Genomic DNA, 15,552 nt, shown 5'->3' with positions numbered 1-15,552 from the left:
AGGAAGACCCAGGCTTGGACTTAAACCCCGGCCACCTGCTCCAGGGTCCTGGGTCTGGTGTCCCAGGGTTGAGGTCCTCCCAGGCAAGCCCTGCGGAGCCCGGGGTGCTCACGTCTGGGTGGAGAGGACATGGCACCCCAGCCCCCTGCTCGGCAGGGCCTGAGCTCCCTGAAAGGGGCTGAGCGGCACCGCTGAAATGCGTCCCGCCTGGGGCCCCAGCAGGGTCGGGGCCCTGCTCAGCTCGGCCGACTTGGAGCCAAAGCCACCACTGCTGGGGTCACAGCATCTCAAGGGGTCGGGTGGCCCCTGCACCCCAGGTCCTTCTTGCTGATTCGTTGCCCAAACTGAGGTGTTTTTGAGAGTCAGAGGGACACCAGTAGCAATTGTGCGGGCTCAGCAGTCCAGACTAAGGCTGTCCTGGGCGCCTCTGCTCCCTTTGCTGACTTGGTGGGTTGGGAGCCTCAGGGGGAGCCCCCAGCCTGGGGAAGGGCAGAGGACGACCCCCCATCGTGAAACAGAGGTTGAAAGGCAGCGTGACCTTCTAGCCAGTATGTTCCATATGCAGCTGCAAAGACCCAGCCGAGACCCCAGACTCTGGGCGGGTGGGGGGTGCCCGGGTCAGGGTCAGGGCCCCAGGCCAGCACTGCAGCGGGTGTTGCCACCTCCCCCCACCCCACGTGGCCGGGAGCACCCCCAAGCTCAGGTGCCCGTGCGGGTGGGGCTCCACACAGGACTGGCTGATGTGTGTGCGCCGTGTGGGCCTGGCGTCTGTGGGCCTGGCGTCTGTGGGCCTGGCGTCTGTGGGCCTGTCGTCTGTGGGCCTGGCGTCTGTGGGCCTGGCGTCTGTGGGCCTGGCGTCTGTGGGCCTGGCGTCTGTGGGCCTGTCATCTGTGGGCCTGGCGTCTGTGGGCCTGGCATCTGTGGGCCTGGCGTCTGTGGGCCTGGCGTCTGTGGGCCTGGCGTCTGTGGTCCAGGCAGTGTGTCCGTGGCTCCTGCTGTCCACCCTGGGCGCTTGGGTACCCATGGGGCTGTGTGTCTGAGCACGTGCCACGCGCCTGTGTGCCCCCAAGTCCCGGCCACGTCTTTACGCCCTGTTGCTCCATGTGCTGGGGTGACCTGGGCCTGGGGGTTGGGCTACAGTAGTCACTAGCTGGCCCCAGAGTGTGTGCTCTGGGGCCTGAGTCCCTGCATATTTTATGTAGTTGTTATCACAATTTGCATAAAACTTGCATTTTACCCTTTTTTATATAACAGCGTATTGAGGTAAAATTCACATACCATAATATTCATCCTTTTATAGCGTACAATTCAGTGATTTTTAGTATGTTCTCAGAGTTGTGCAACCATCACTACAACCTAATTTTAGAGCATTTCCATCTCCCCGAGAAAGAAACGCCTTCCCATTCGTAGTCACGCCCCGATGCCCCTCCCCGCCGGCCCCAGTAGTCACTCATCTCCTGTTTGTCCCTGTAAACGCGTCTGTCTGGACACTGAATGTGATGCCATCGTGCGATGAGTGGCCCTTTGTGTCTGGCTCCTTTCACTTAGGACAGTGTTTCTCAGGTTCATCCATGAATCAGTTCATCTGTTTCTTTTAATGTTATTTCACAAACACGTTAGGTCTGATGCGATGTGTTATTATTTGTAATGAGCCCCCAGGGTTCCACTGTCGTTGCACGCGAAGATGGTTCTACATGAGTTTTTTTTCTTTTTTTTAATGTATTTATTTATTTATTCATTCATTCATTTACTTATTTTTGGCTGTGTTGGGTCTTCGTTGCTGCACGCAGGCTTTCTCTAGTTGTGGCGAGCGGGGGCTACTCCGTTGCAGTGCGCAGGCTTCTCATTGCAGTGGCTTCTCTTGTTGCGGAGCACGGGCTCTAGGCGTGCGGGCTTCAGTAGCTGTGGCATGCGGGCTCAGTAGTTGTGGCTCGCGGGCTTAGTTGCTCCGCAGCATGTGGGATCCTCCAGGACCAAGGCTCGAACCAATGTCCCCTGCATTGGCAGGCGGATTCTTAACCACTGCGCCACCAGGGAAGTCCCTCTACGTGGGGTTTTAACCTCAATAGTGTGATGTCTATCTTTGTAACTTTGGTTTCTGAATTTTTCATTATTTTGATGGGACAGATTCCTAGAGCAGACTAATTGAAAGTGTTTAAGCGTTTTATGGCATTTTATTTTGCCAAGTTATTTTACAAGTGGGATGCATTAGTTTACATTCCCACTAGTTCTATTTAAATCATTAGTTCAATATCAACTTCACCACCACTGGGGGTTACATTTCTAAAGCTCTTGATAATGTATCGGGTGTAAGGCCACTCCTTGTTGCTGTTTTATCTTTCGTTTCCGTGACTGATGCTTTGGACATGTTTCCACATTACTGAATTGTGTTTACTTTTATGAGTTATGTGTGTGGATTCTTTGCTGTTTAGTTTTGGAAACATCAGGGCTTCTTCACTAACATTTATTGAGCACGTACTTCCTACCAGGAGCCTTGCTGGGTGTGGGCTGAGAAGGAAGGCCCCCAGCCCCAAGCCAGCCCTGCCCCCCCTGCAAGGTGACCTCCTGCTTTGCTTTCCAGGATTTCCTAGAGCCTAAGACTTTGGGAATAGTAGTCACCAAAGTCTTAGGCTCTAGGAAATAGTAGGATGTAGTAGGATGTATGCTAGTAGGATGTATGCTATAATTACCCTTTTGTTATTGTTGTTAATATAACATCTTTTTTTTTTTTTATTCAATGACTTTCTATATTTAGTCATCACTTTTCATTGCTAAACTCACTTCATATCTCATTTGCATCACAGTTCTTCATCCTGGATTGTGAAGTCAACAGGCCAGGGCGAACCTGTTAGTTATGATTTACAATGACTGGCATGGCATCACAATCAAAGAGCTCTGGGTAAATGCTTGTGGTGAAAGAGGATGAGGATGGAGATGAGGGTCCTGAGGAAGGGTCCAGACAGGCTGCCCAACCCATGGAACCTGAGGCCTGAATAAGGCCTGGGGTCTGCTTTCCCCTCTGCCCTGAAGGGTCCATCTATGGGCAATTCTAAGGCACAGTGGTGAAGGACATGATTGGCCCACCAAGCGCGATCCTCTGGTCTAGTGGCAGCCCCTTGCCTAGAACACAGTGCAACAAGCGTTCCATTTAGAAGATCTTCCTGAACACATGCAAGCAGCATTCGCTAATGGAAATGGAGACAAGGTCTTTCTTGGAAGAGAGTGTCCCAGAAGACACTCTGCCCCAAGACCAACCAGGTCCCTTTTAAGGTCCCTGAGAACAGCAGCCTGGGAGCAACCAAGTCTTTCAAAGGCTGACAAGGCACAGAGTGGATGAATGAAAAGATAATAATACATGGAAAACAACAACAACAACTTTGGCTTATAAAACCTCCAACTCGAGGCAGGGACATCAGTGTCCACCAACATGCAAAACCAGGTATGATCGTAGCAGATGGTTATCAGAAATGCTTTAGCATTTCCCACACCGCCCACATCCCTGCCCCTCAGCCCCCGGGCCACACACACACACACACACACACACACACACACACAATATCTGCAGAATAGTCAGAGGTTGGCATCCAGAGCCTGATGTCAGGATACAACTCTTGGCACTCTGCACTAAATCACCGTGATTAGTCCTATCTAGACAGCAAAAGTAACACTGGCCTAAGCTTGAATGGCAGGGTCTGTCCAGTGAGGAGTTAGGCTGCACCCAAGACTGCCAGGTCTGGAAAGTCTTTCACTTCTCCTACTTCGCTGAAAGGCTGTCCACCCTGGTTGAATGTCAGCTTATACCGTAACCGATGGGCTCTTTGTGTGGACTGTCAAGCAGCAGCATCTGAGAGGTCACTGCTGGAGGCATCGAAGGACTGAAAGCAGGAAGCTTGGAGCTGGACGCTGGCTGTAGTTTCACTCTCACTGACTTTGGCACAGCTACTTGAAACATGATGTCCCAGACAGGCTGGGTGGCCGTGCTCATCATGGTCAACAGTAGCACCTGAACCTCTGGGTGGCCAGGGGCCCCAGTCTGGGAAAAGTGGAGTAGAATTCTGAATCCATTCTGGTCATACACGATAAGAGGAGGCAGGTTGCTGGGCTTAACAGACTCCAAAGGGACAAACACTTGAGCCAGAGGTGTATTCTGGGAAGACGGAGAAGAAGCCAATGGGCCAGCCTCCTAGGACCAACCTGGAGAGGACTTAGTACCTGGCGGCACTTCCTTGGGGATACTTTTCTGCGGAATATAATTCAGAGGTCCCGGAGACGGCTGTGGGGAGAGGAGATCCAGCAAGTTCCTTTCCGCAGAAGGGCTCTGAACACCACCACCCGGCAGCGTGCTGGTGTAGGGTTCCTCTTTTCCTGACCGCAATTCTGACTCGCAACCTTTTTGGTAACTGGGCCATCACTGATCCCTAAGGCTGCCAGGTCCTGATGCAGTATAGATGGCGCCACAGTCCCAGTCTGCTTGGGTCCACTGTCCACCTCCAAGTCAATCAGGGGGCAGTTCTTCATGCAGCCTGCTGGATTCTGAAACACTCTGGAGACAGGTATATCTCCCAAAGAGCTGACCACTGTGTTCCCAAAGGTGACACGGCCCTCCATCACCTGTTTGTACAGCAGAACTCCCTGGGTGAGGAGGTCATTCGCCTGGAGAACCTCCGCGAGTGCGTCGTCGTCATCGGTGGTATCGCTTGCCAGCCGGAACGGGGTGGGCCGCAGCTTCTCACACCTCTCGTACACGACCTGCAAGGCTGCCTGGTCTGGCGGGGCCTGCCCTGGCCTGCGGTACGTGCTCAGCATTTCCTGCGGCACCTTCACGTGGCTCCGTACCTCCTCCACAGCACTGACCCTCTTGGACACCTTTTCTGATTTTTCTTGTTCCTCCTTGACCGAATTCTTGATCAGCCGGTTTGCAGCCTGAAGAGCCTCAGGATGGCTGCTCTTCAGAAGCCTTGTCAGAAGCTTTGACTTTTCTTCATCGGCCTCAGAGATGGAGCTCTTGGGCCAGGGAGAAGGTGGGGGCAAGATTTTATCCACTGGTAGTTTAGGGTCTTGCTTTATGATTCCTTGCTTCTTCAGCATCTGGTAAGCATCTCGGATCTTGATGTCTTCTGGAAACCAGACCGTCCAACTGAAGAGTATTTCAATGACTCTTCCTTTAACTTTCTCTGTGGTCCAGGAGCCTAGGTGCTTTGGGGACAACACTTTGATGAGCTCGTTCAGGAAGCGGAACTTGGCCACCTCATTGTGGAACTTCTCCCCACAGCGGTTCACACACACCTCCAGCGCCGCGAAGGCATAAAGAGCTTCTTTCTCTTGTGGAGACTGGATCTTGTGGGCCAGTAGCCAAGGTGCATGGGTTGAGCCATTGGGATCAGTGTTCACTTGGTCACAGAAATTCTGGATAGCTGACCAATCCTGTTCTGACATGCTTGGGTCTGTGGCTTTATTGAGCCACAGCTCCAGCGCCGCCGCCGGCCCCGGGGGCCCCTCGGCCGACTCGGCCCCCGCCGCGGCCCCGGCCCCCGCCCCTGCCGCCACCGCCATCGCCGCCATTGGCCCAGCCCCGCCTATAACATCTTTAATTAAAGTACCTCCAAGTTATTTTATTATTTTTAAAAATTTCAGCGGAAGGTACACATTTTCCTTTTCTGTATAAATAAAAAATATTGATTTTCTCACTTTAAAATGCTCATATTGGAAAGAGTAAAAACAATGACCCACAATCCCACCATCCTGAGATAACCACTATTAATATTTTGAGCTATTTCCTTCCGAGCCTTTTCTATGTGTAAGTTTTTAAAATACACAGTTGGCATCATACTCCAGGGGCGTAGGGGCAGGCTGCCTCGTCAGCTGGGCAGGGTTGCCCAAGATGCCATGCGAGGGGTCCCCAGGGGGCCCTCTGCACATAGGGGCCTGGTGTCTGAGCATCCTGCACAGCTGAGCACGCGCTCAAGACACGGTTCTTCTGCCGTGTGGACTGACCCCAGTCACCCCCTTATTGTTGAGCATTTAAGTTATTTCCAATTTTGCTTTTATAGAAAAGACCAAAAAACATACATCCATCTGTGCCACACCTCTGATTATTTCCTTGGGACAAATGCCTAGAAGTTGGATGACAGCAAATCATATTAAAAAACTCTTCGCTCTCCCGTCATTTGGTTGTGCTCCCTTTATCACATATTGAAGTGCTTTTGTGTGTGACAGGCGCTGCTTCTGCTTTGATTTGAACCCGTCTGGCCTGTGGTCTAGCTGTTGAGCTCAAAGTAGTATTTCAGTATCTCATGAAACAAAACCTTCTCTCTTTGCTCTTCTTTTCTGAATATTTCTTTAATTTTTTTGCCTATTTAGTTTTCCAGATAACTCTGAAATCATGTTGCTGTAGTCCAAAGAATTCCTTTTGGGAGATTGTGTCAATTATTGAGAATCTCTAAGTCAATTTTTGGAGAATCAGGTTTTAAAAATCCATGTTTTGGGCTTCCCTGGTGGTGCAGTGGTTGAGAATCTGCCTGCCAATGCAGGGGACACGGGTTCGAGCCCTGGTCTGGGAAGATCCCACGTGCCGCGGAGCAGCCGGGCCCGTGAGCCACAATTACTGAGCCTGCGTGTCTGGAGCCTGTGCTCCGCAACAGGAGAGGCCGCGACAGTGAGAAGCCCACGCACCGCGATGAAGAGTGGCCCCCGCTTCCCACAACCACAGAAAGCCCTCGCACAGAAACGAACCCAACACAGCCATAAATAAATAAATAAATACTTAAAAAAAAAAAATCCATGTTTTTCTGCCCATCCAGGAGTAGTATGTATCTTAACATGTGTTTGATGCTCCCCTCCCAGTAAATAAAGTCTTGTAGTTTTCTTGGTGTAGGTCACTCACATTTTTTTAAAAAAATTATTTACTTATTTATTTATTTATTGGCTGCGTTGGGTCTTTGTTGCTGTGAGTGGGGTTTCTCTAGTTGTGGCGAGCGGGAGCCTACTCTTCGTTGTGGTGCGCAGGCTTTGGGCGGGGGCTACTTGGCTTCTCGTTGCAGTGGCTTCTCTTGTTGCAGAACACGGGCTCTAGGCGTGCGGGCTTCAGTAGTTGCGGCATGCAGGCTCAGTATTTGTGGCTCGCGGGCTTAGTTGCTCCGCGGCATGTGGGATCCTCCTGGACCAGGGCTCGAACTCGTGTCCCCTGCATTGGCAGGTGGATTCTTAACCACTGCGTCACCAGGGAAGTCCCGGTCACTCACATTCTAGTTATTCCTCAGTGGTTTGTGTGTGAGGCCATTGCGATTGAGGAGTTTTGTTTCATTACATTTCCGACTGGCCACGTTTGGTCCCACTCCGGCTTTGGGGAATTAGTGCTCTCGTCGTGCTCCCGGGCTTGGCCCCTGCAGGCCACTCTGAGGGGACTTGCTCTGGTCTCTGTTTGCTGATTGATGGTGAGCTTGCAGCCAAGTTTTGTTTTTTTTTCCAGCCCAGATTTCTCAGCACTGTGATGACAATGTCTAAAGGTTGCTTTTCCGTGCCTGTTGTTGTTTTTCTATAATCGCTCTTGTGCTGCACTTTTCTCTTAAGGCTTTGTTCTACTTTCTGTCCTCTGTGGAAGTCGGGAGTGGAGGGTGAGACTTGCAAACCTGCAGGAAGGGGTTCAAGGTGATGTTCCTGACCAGCGGCCCGCACAACTTGAGTGGGTGTCAGAATCACCTGCAGGGGTTCCCTCAATCCTGGTGCTGGGCCCACCCTCCGAGGGCCGGTGGGTGGGGCCCAGAGTTCACACCTGCTGCCGGTCCTGGGATGGTGCTTTGAGAAACTCTACTCTCGACCAAGTTCCTGGGAGTTTTATCATTGTCTTCCAGAAATAGTTATTTTATCTATTCCTTCCCTTATGTCTTATTCACATTCTGTTATGTTAGCCAGAACTCTTGAAGGAAGATTAAATGAGATTTATGGTAGTAATTCTTATTTTATTATCTGATTTAAAAGGAAATCCTTCATGATACATGTGGGTTTGTTGGTACTCTTGAGAGTGGATTTTGTGCATAGAACATTTTTAATTTCTAAAAATCATCATTCAGTTTATTAACGTGACAAATCCAAAAATATAATTCTTTTAAAGAAATTTTAGATTCAATTTGTGACAACATAGATGGATCTTGAAGGCATTATGCTAAGTGAAATGAGTCAGACAGAGATAGACAAATACTGTACTTACATGTGGAATCTAAAGGAAACACATCCCACCAAACTCATAGGAAAGGAGGTCAGATTTGTGGTTCCCAGAGTGGGGATAGAGGGTGGGGGAGGAGGAACTGGAGGAAAATGGTCAGAAGGTACAAACGTACAATTACGAGATACATAAGCCCTGGGGATGTGATGTGTGGCATGGTGACCGTAGCTCACACTGGATATGATCTACAAGAAAGCTGCGCAGACAGTAGATCCTAGGAGTTCTCATCACAAGGAGGAATTTTTTCTCTTTTTTTTCATTGTATCTACATGAGATAATGGATGTTAGCTAAGCCTATTGCGGTAATAATTTCACAATATATGTAAATCAAACCACCATGCTGTATGCCTTAAACTTTTTTTTTTTTAATAATGTGAGTTTTATTTTTGTTTTTGTTTTTTTAAATTATTATTTATTTATTTTTGGCTGTGTTGGGTCTTTGTTTCTGTGCGAGGGCTTTCTCCAGTTGTGGCAAGCGGGGGGCCACTCTTCATCGCGGTGCGCGGGCCTCTCACTGTCGCGGCCTCTCTTGTTGCGGAGCACAGGCTCCAGACGCGCAGGCTCAGTAGTTGTGGCTCACGGGCCTAGTTGCTTCGCGGCATGTGGGATCCTCCCAGACCAGGGCTCGAACCCGCGTCCTCTGCATCGGCAGGCAGATTCTCAACCACTGCGCCACCAGGGAAGCCCGCCTTAAACTTTTATAGTGACGTATGTCAGTTATTTCTCAATAAAACTGGAAAAAATATTAACTTTTTTTAGATTCAGCTTATGAAAAATTATATTTATACATTTTGCAATTTTTAACAATCACTTTCAAGGAGACTCTAAGCAGGGTTTTTATTCCATTTCATAAGCTTAATGTAAAACATTTAATATTTCATTTATACATTTATTGTAACTGGACTTTCCTAAGTACTTAAGTTCTGTATATCCAGCTAATTAGAGTGTAAATATGGTGATTCATACGTTTGCTTAAATGTTCCAATACTTTTTACAAACTTATGAAGTTTTCAACTTAAAATCACACGTCTAAATCAATTTTTCCATTACATTTAAAAATTAGAATCACAGGGCTAACGTGATGCTAAACGCAGCCTGGTTAGCGTGTTAATGTGTTCTGATAAATTCTTTTAATTCTAACACCGTAATATTAACACAGAAGGTTTGATTTTCATAAACATTTCTGTATTTAATTATGATTCTTCCTAGGAGTTTAATGTTGCTGATCCACTAAGGAAACTGTCATCTCAGAACAAATGAAACTGAATTTCCTTTATATTGATTTTTCATGTGGTGGATTACATTAATAATTATTCTACTATTGAATTATTCTTACATTCCTATGACAACTCAGTTGGCCATTATAAACTCTTAAAATATGTACCTTTGAATTTGACTTACTCTAATATTTTATTTAAAATTTGTGTTCATAATTGAGATGTGTATAAATTTTTCTTGCCCTTTTCCAGTCTTTTAAAAATTTTTTATTATTTTTTAAATTGAGGTATAGTTGATTTACAATGTTGTGTTAGTTTCAGGTGTACAGCAAAGTGATTCAGTTATACATACATATATATCTATTTTTATCAGAATCTTTTCCCTTATAGGTTATTGCAAAATATTGAGTATAGTTCCCTGTGCTAAACCATAGGTCTTTGTTGGCTATCTGTTTTATATATAGTAGTGCGTATATGTTAATCCCAAACTTCTAATTTATCCTTCCCCTACCTTTCCCCTTTGGTAACCATAGGTTTGTTTTCTATGTCTGTGGGTCTATTTCTGTTTTGTATATAAGTTCATTTGTATCATTTTTTTAGATTCCACATATAAGCAATATCATATGATATTTGTATTTCTCTGGTTTACTTCACTTAGTATGATAATCTCTAGGTCCATCCATGTTGCTGCAAATGGAATTATTTCATTCTTTTTTTTATAGCTGAGTAATATTCCGTTGTATAAATATACCACATCTTCTTTATCCACTCATCTGTCCATGGACTCTTAGGTTGCCTTCATGTCTTGGCTATTGTAAATAATGCTGCTATGAACACTGGGGTGTATGTATCTTTGAATTATGGTTCCAGTCTTTTTATTTTTTTTTTTTAACATCTTTATTGGATGGTTCCAGTCTTGATATCAAGATTATACCAGCATCATAAAATGAGTTGGGAGCTTTTCTTGTATTTTTATTCTCTGAAACAGTTTGTATAACATAGAATTTTCTGTTCTCTGAATGTTTGTAAGAACACACTTGTAAAATTGTCTGGATCTGATATTCTGGCAGAGGAAAACTGAATCCAAATTAATTCTTGTAAATGGTCCAAGATTCTGGTCCCCTGCCTGCCCACCTGCACAGTCATCTCCCCTTGCGTGCAGGCAGATCTTGTGGGTATGACGAGATATCACTCCTGTGGTTAGTCTATGAATCAGTTGACTCTGAGTTAACCAAAAGGGAGATTATTTGGGTGGAACTGACCTTATCAGGTGACCCCTTTAAAGGGACTGGGCTCTTCCTATAGTCAGAGAGTTTAGAAGTGTGAGAGGGACTGCTGAGGGCCCAGGTGGCAAGGATCTGAGAGTGGCCTCCAGGGGCTAAGAGAAGTCCCCGGCTGACAGCAAGGCAAGGGGACTCCATTCCTACTGCAAGGAAGTGAGCTCTGCAGACAACCTGAAGGGGCTGGAAAGCATTGCTTTCCCTAGCTTAGCTTCCAGACGAGGATGCAGCTGGCTGTTCGCTTGATTTCAGCCCTGTGAGACCTGCAGCAGAGAATTTAGCCACGATGTGCCCTGACTTCTGGCCCACAGAACTGTGAGCGAATAAATGGGTGCTATTTCAAGTCACTAAATTTGTGGTAAGTTTCTACAGAATAGAAAACTAATACAATTGTTCATGGTTTATTCAGGTTTTCTACTTCTTCTGTCACTTTTGGTAATTTGCTTTTCAAGAGGATATATCCATTTCCTCAAAGTTTTAGCATCTATTGGCATAAAATTGTTAATAATATTCTCTTGTGATGCTAAGCACCTCTCCTGTCTGTAGTCGTGTCCCCTGTACTTTTATACATTCCTGTGCATGCGTGTACACATGTATGCACACACAAATGTATGAGTGTACATGTGTGCATGCATGCATATACCATGTGTATTTGTATATGTATCTTTTGTATGCATGTGTACATTCTCTTTTTCTTGATTATTCTTGCCAGAAGCTAGTTCATTTGATTAAACTTTCAAAGATTCAGCTTTCTATTATTTCTCTATTTTCTATTTTCACCATGTCTACTCTTTATTATTTCCATTTTTCTACTTTCTCTAAATTTACCCTGCTATTCTTTTATAAGATCCTTGAGACATAGCAATACTTGGTTTATTTATTTTTAATCTTTAAAAGAATAAAATCAGTTAAGTTTATAAATTTCCCCTAAGGCATCACTTTGACTGAACCTCACACATATAATATGTAGTATTTTTGTTGCTGATGAGTTCTAAATATTTGGTAATGTCTTTAATTAATGAGTTATTTAGTTGTGCATTTTGAAGGTTTCTGTAATGCAAGTTTTTTAAAATGTGTTTTTATAGTAGTATTCTTATTTAATTGGAGAAGTACAATAATATATGTTACTAAGTTTTTGAAATTTGCTGAGGCTTCTTTTGTGATGTAGGATATTTTCAAAGCTATTCCCATGTACTCCTAAAAATATATATTTTCTATTTGTTAGGAACACATTTTGTTAGAAAAATAGACAGATTATAGATGATTGATAGATGATAGATAGATAGATGACAGATAGGTAGGTAGATAAAGGTAATATATGAAAGATACAGAAGATTAGAACAATACAGTGGATCAGGGTGCTAATTCTGTTTCAATCTTTTTCAGCCTTACTACATTTTGGTGTTTAGTCTTTCAGCTTCTGATGGGAGCTTTGTCAGGATCTTCCACTATGTTGGAGGAGTTCTCATTCTTTATCTGTTTTGAGTTTATGAGGTTGGGTGCATAAAAATTAATGATGATCATATTCCTTGGTGTAAGTTTGCTTTCAGTATTATGCATTATATCTCTCTTTAGCCTTAGGATTGTGTTTTGCTTTAAATTATATTTTGTCTTTAGTATTATATACCAACTTCCTTTTCTTTTTAAAAATCTGTTTATTTTCAACATTTCTGTATTTTTTTCAGGTATGTCTTTTGTAGGTAGCAACTTTTTGAAAGCTGGACTTTCAGAAGCTCCAATCTAATCATGTATGATTTAATAGGAAATTAAAATTCGTTTATCTTTCTTATTATTACTTGTGTGTTTGGACTTAAGCCTAATATCGTATTTTGTTTTTTCTCTTTATAGTCTTTCTTTGTTTTGGGGGAGTCTTTTTCTGACTTTTGTAGTGTGACAAAATATTCTATATTACCTGTTCCCTACATACCTTTTTCACCTCTGATGGTTTTGAAATAGACTGTATTTCTATCCATTTACTGGATATCCTTAACATTTTAAACATATATTCGTAACTATACATTTGTCTAACACAGAGGACAGAAAATTATAGCCCATCTGTCTGGCAACCTGTGCTTATAAATAAAGTTTTATTGGAACACAGCCTTGTCCATTCATTTACATATTATCTGCTTTTATGCTACAATGATAGAGTTGAGTGGTTGTGACAGAGGTTCTATGACTCACAAAGCCTAAGTATTTACTAATGGCCCTTTTCAGAAAATGTTTGCCATCCTCTGGCCTAATACAATGAAGAGTAATTTAGCCTCTGTAACATAATTGGATGCAACTACACATGGAACAACCCCTTCTGTAAATATTTTTATTATTGCCTAGGTTGTTAGTTTTGCATGTAGAAAATAGTGAAAAATTGGACATCATAATTTTAAAAATCAATGATTAATTAAATTTAACTATTTAAAAAATTTCTGTGCCTACCATTGCTCTTGTATACTGTGCTTTCCCTTTAGGCTCAGTTCCCATGTTTTACTGAAGATCTGGGGTGATGACTTATTTTATCTCTGAAAATATGTTTATTTTGCCCTCACTCTTCATTAACAGTTTAGCTGGATATAAAGTTCTAAGATGTCAGTTATTTTCCTGCTGCTTTTTTGGAGATATTACTTAATTGTCTTCTAGCATATTTTTTTTTTTTTGCTGAGGTGAAGTTTTCTCTCCTTTTAATTATCCTTTTTTTTCCCTAGATATTTCATCTTTTCTTTTTGGTAGCCTTTAATACTTTCTTTTTATCCTTGATATTCTGCAGTTCCTCACACCATTTCTAGTTGGATGTATTTTATTTATGTGATTGGTACTTTGTAATGCACTTTAAATTTGAGAAAGCAAGTCTTTAATTCTGGAAATTTCTCATCTGTTATCTCTTCAAATGTTGCTTCTTCACCATGTTCCCTCTATTCTCTTTTGCTGGAACCTACATTTGATGTGTGTTAGATATATGATCTAACCTCCATATCGCTTAATTTGTCTTTCATTTTTTTCTTTGTCTTTCCAATGTCTGTGAGTGATTCCTTAGTACTATTTCCTAAACCATTAATACACTCCAACTCTGTCTCCAGCCTAGAGTATGATTATTATTATTGATATTATTTTAATAACTATTTGTTTATTTCCAAAACTTCTAGCTAGTTTTTAGAATATCTACCTGTTTCTGCCTATTTTTGTTTCATAATTTGTTGATTTCATCTGAACAAAATTAATCTTCCAATAGTTGATTTTAGTAGTTGACTATCACTCTTAGTATTGGATTTTCTCACGTGCTATGGAATTTTGGTTTGTATAGATTTTCTTGTTGCCCTTCTTTTCTTCTCCCCTGACCATTTTATCTTATCTTTTACCCCAGCTGCATCTCAAGTTTTATTCCTTGCTGCTCTGTGTTTAGAGTAGGGGGACAAAGGAGTAGAGTAGGAGGAGGCAAAGCTTGCAAAGAAGACCTAGAAGGGACTCCCAGGATGTTAAGAGGAAAATGAGAGAATTGACCAATGGGCAAGAGAAGAAACCATTTATAGAAGGAGACTTAACCATTGCAATTGGCAAGAAGCCTTGACAAAACATTTCAGTGGAATGGTGCGGGTGAGAACATAGTTGGACAAAGTTAAAGAGAGGCGGAAAGGTAAGGCAGTGGGGAGACCAAGGATTGACACTTTCAATGAGCTTTGGAGCGAAGGGAGCAGAGAAATGTGCTGGGGTTGGAGGCAGATATGGAATTTTCTGTTTTGTTTTAAGGTGGGAGACATCGGGCTATGTTCTTATGCTAACGGAGTCCTCTGAACCCTCTATTCACTTTCCCCACTGTTCGTTCCCATGTTCTCCCGTGGTAAAGTGAGGAATAGGCCATGTGGCATCTGTTCAGAAGTCCCTCAAGTTCCATTCTACTCCTGCTCCTGCTATCACCACCTCTCATGAGGCAGCTTGGAGTGCAGTTGGGGTTGCCTGGGGACATGGTTCAGGCTTGGACTCAATTCAAGGACAGATTCAAGGCCAGGCCAGGGACCAGAGACCAAGTGTCCTCTCGGGGTGACGCCTGGAGGGATGGTTATGCCGGTAAAAGCCATTCCTTACATTGCTGGCGAGGACGTCTGAATTCAGTTCCTGGCCTCCCCTGCCTAGTACGCCCCCCATCCTGTACCAGCCCTGTGCTTGGACAGCGGGGGACACGGGCACGAAGGTGTCACTGCTCTTGGAAGACAGGACATGGGTGGTGGGAGGGGCGTGCCCTCTTCTCAACTCCACGCGGAAGCCCTTACTTCCCCCTTGTCTTTGTTCCTGCCAGGATCCTCGCCACAGCTGGCACTGACTTTGACCTGCGAACCCTGCGGGCTGTGCGTGTGCTGAGGCCCCTGAAGCTGGTGTCTGGGATTCCAAGTGAGTCTGGCAAAAGCAATCAGGCCCAGCCTACCTGGACACTGACCTCTCTCCCAACCCCTGTCATGGCCAGTTAAGGCCCTAACAGTGGGCCCTTTGGTGACTCTGAGCTTGCTGCCCTTGACCCCGGGGAACCAGGCACGAAGAAGGGAGGAGCGGCCCTTCTCTAGTCTCTCCCAACTCCGTGAAAACCCAGAGGGTAACTTGGCTTCCCTACGTGGAAGCTTTGATCCTCCTCCTCTGCTGTATTTCCAGCTCTTTGCTTCTTTTTCTGGGGTTAAAGGGCAGATGAGAGATCGACCAAGGTGGTGGGGCAGGATGCCTGAGAACATATTCAGAGGCTGCAAAGGGCCACCTGGCTTGGCTCAGGCTGGGCAGGGCTGTTGGGGCCTGTGGCCTGGTTAAGGCGCGCTCCGGGACTGGGCTGCTCAAGAGGCCACGCGAGGGCAGGGGG

General features: G+C 44.8%; 1 protein-coding gene and 1 pseudogene across 6 annotated transcripts in view; one reads left to right on the top strand and one right to left on the bottom strand.

The window, feature by feature from the left end:
- Positions 1-15,552, top strand: part of CACNA1B (calcium voltage-gated channel subunit alpha1 B) — a 187,173-nt gene that overhangs the window by 22,633 nt on the left and 148,988 nt on the right. For all 5 annotated transcript variants that reach the window (XM_082469396.1, XM_082469394.1, XM_082469395.1 and 2 more), the window contains exon 4: positions 15,007-15,098. In XM_082469396.1, the coding sequence (XP_082325522.1) occupies positions 15,007-15,098 (92 nt within the window). The remainder of the gene's footprint in view (positions 1-15,006; positions 15,099-15,552) is intronic.
- On the bottom strand, positions 1,722-5,850 carry LOC309664251 (ADP-ribosylation factor-binding protein GGA2 pseudogene; annotated as a pseudogene). Its single transcript has one exon. The product of its transcript is annotated as an ADP-ribosylation factor-binding protein GGA2 pseudogene (transcript).

This window comes from Balaenoptera physalus (assembly GCF_965194825.1).
Source record: "Balaenoptera physalus genome assembly, chromosome: 7".
Classification (NCBI taxonomy): domain Eukaryota; kingdom Metazoa; phylum Chordata; class Mammalia; order Artiodactyla; family Balaenopteridae; genus Balaenoptera; species Balaenoptera physalus.
Note: the sequence above shows the minus strand (reverse complement) of the source record. Positions and strands in the feature narration are given on the sequence as shown.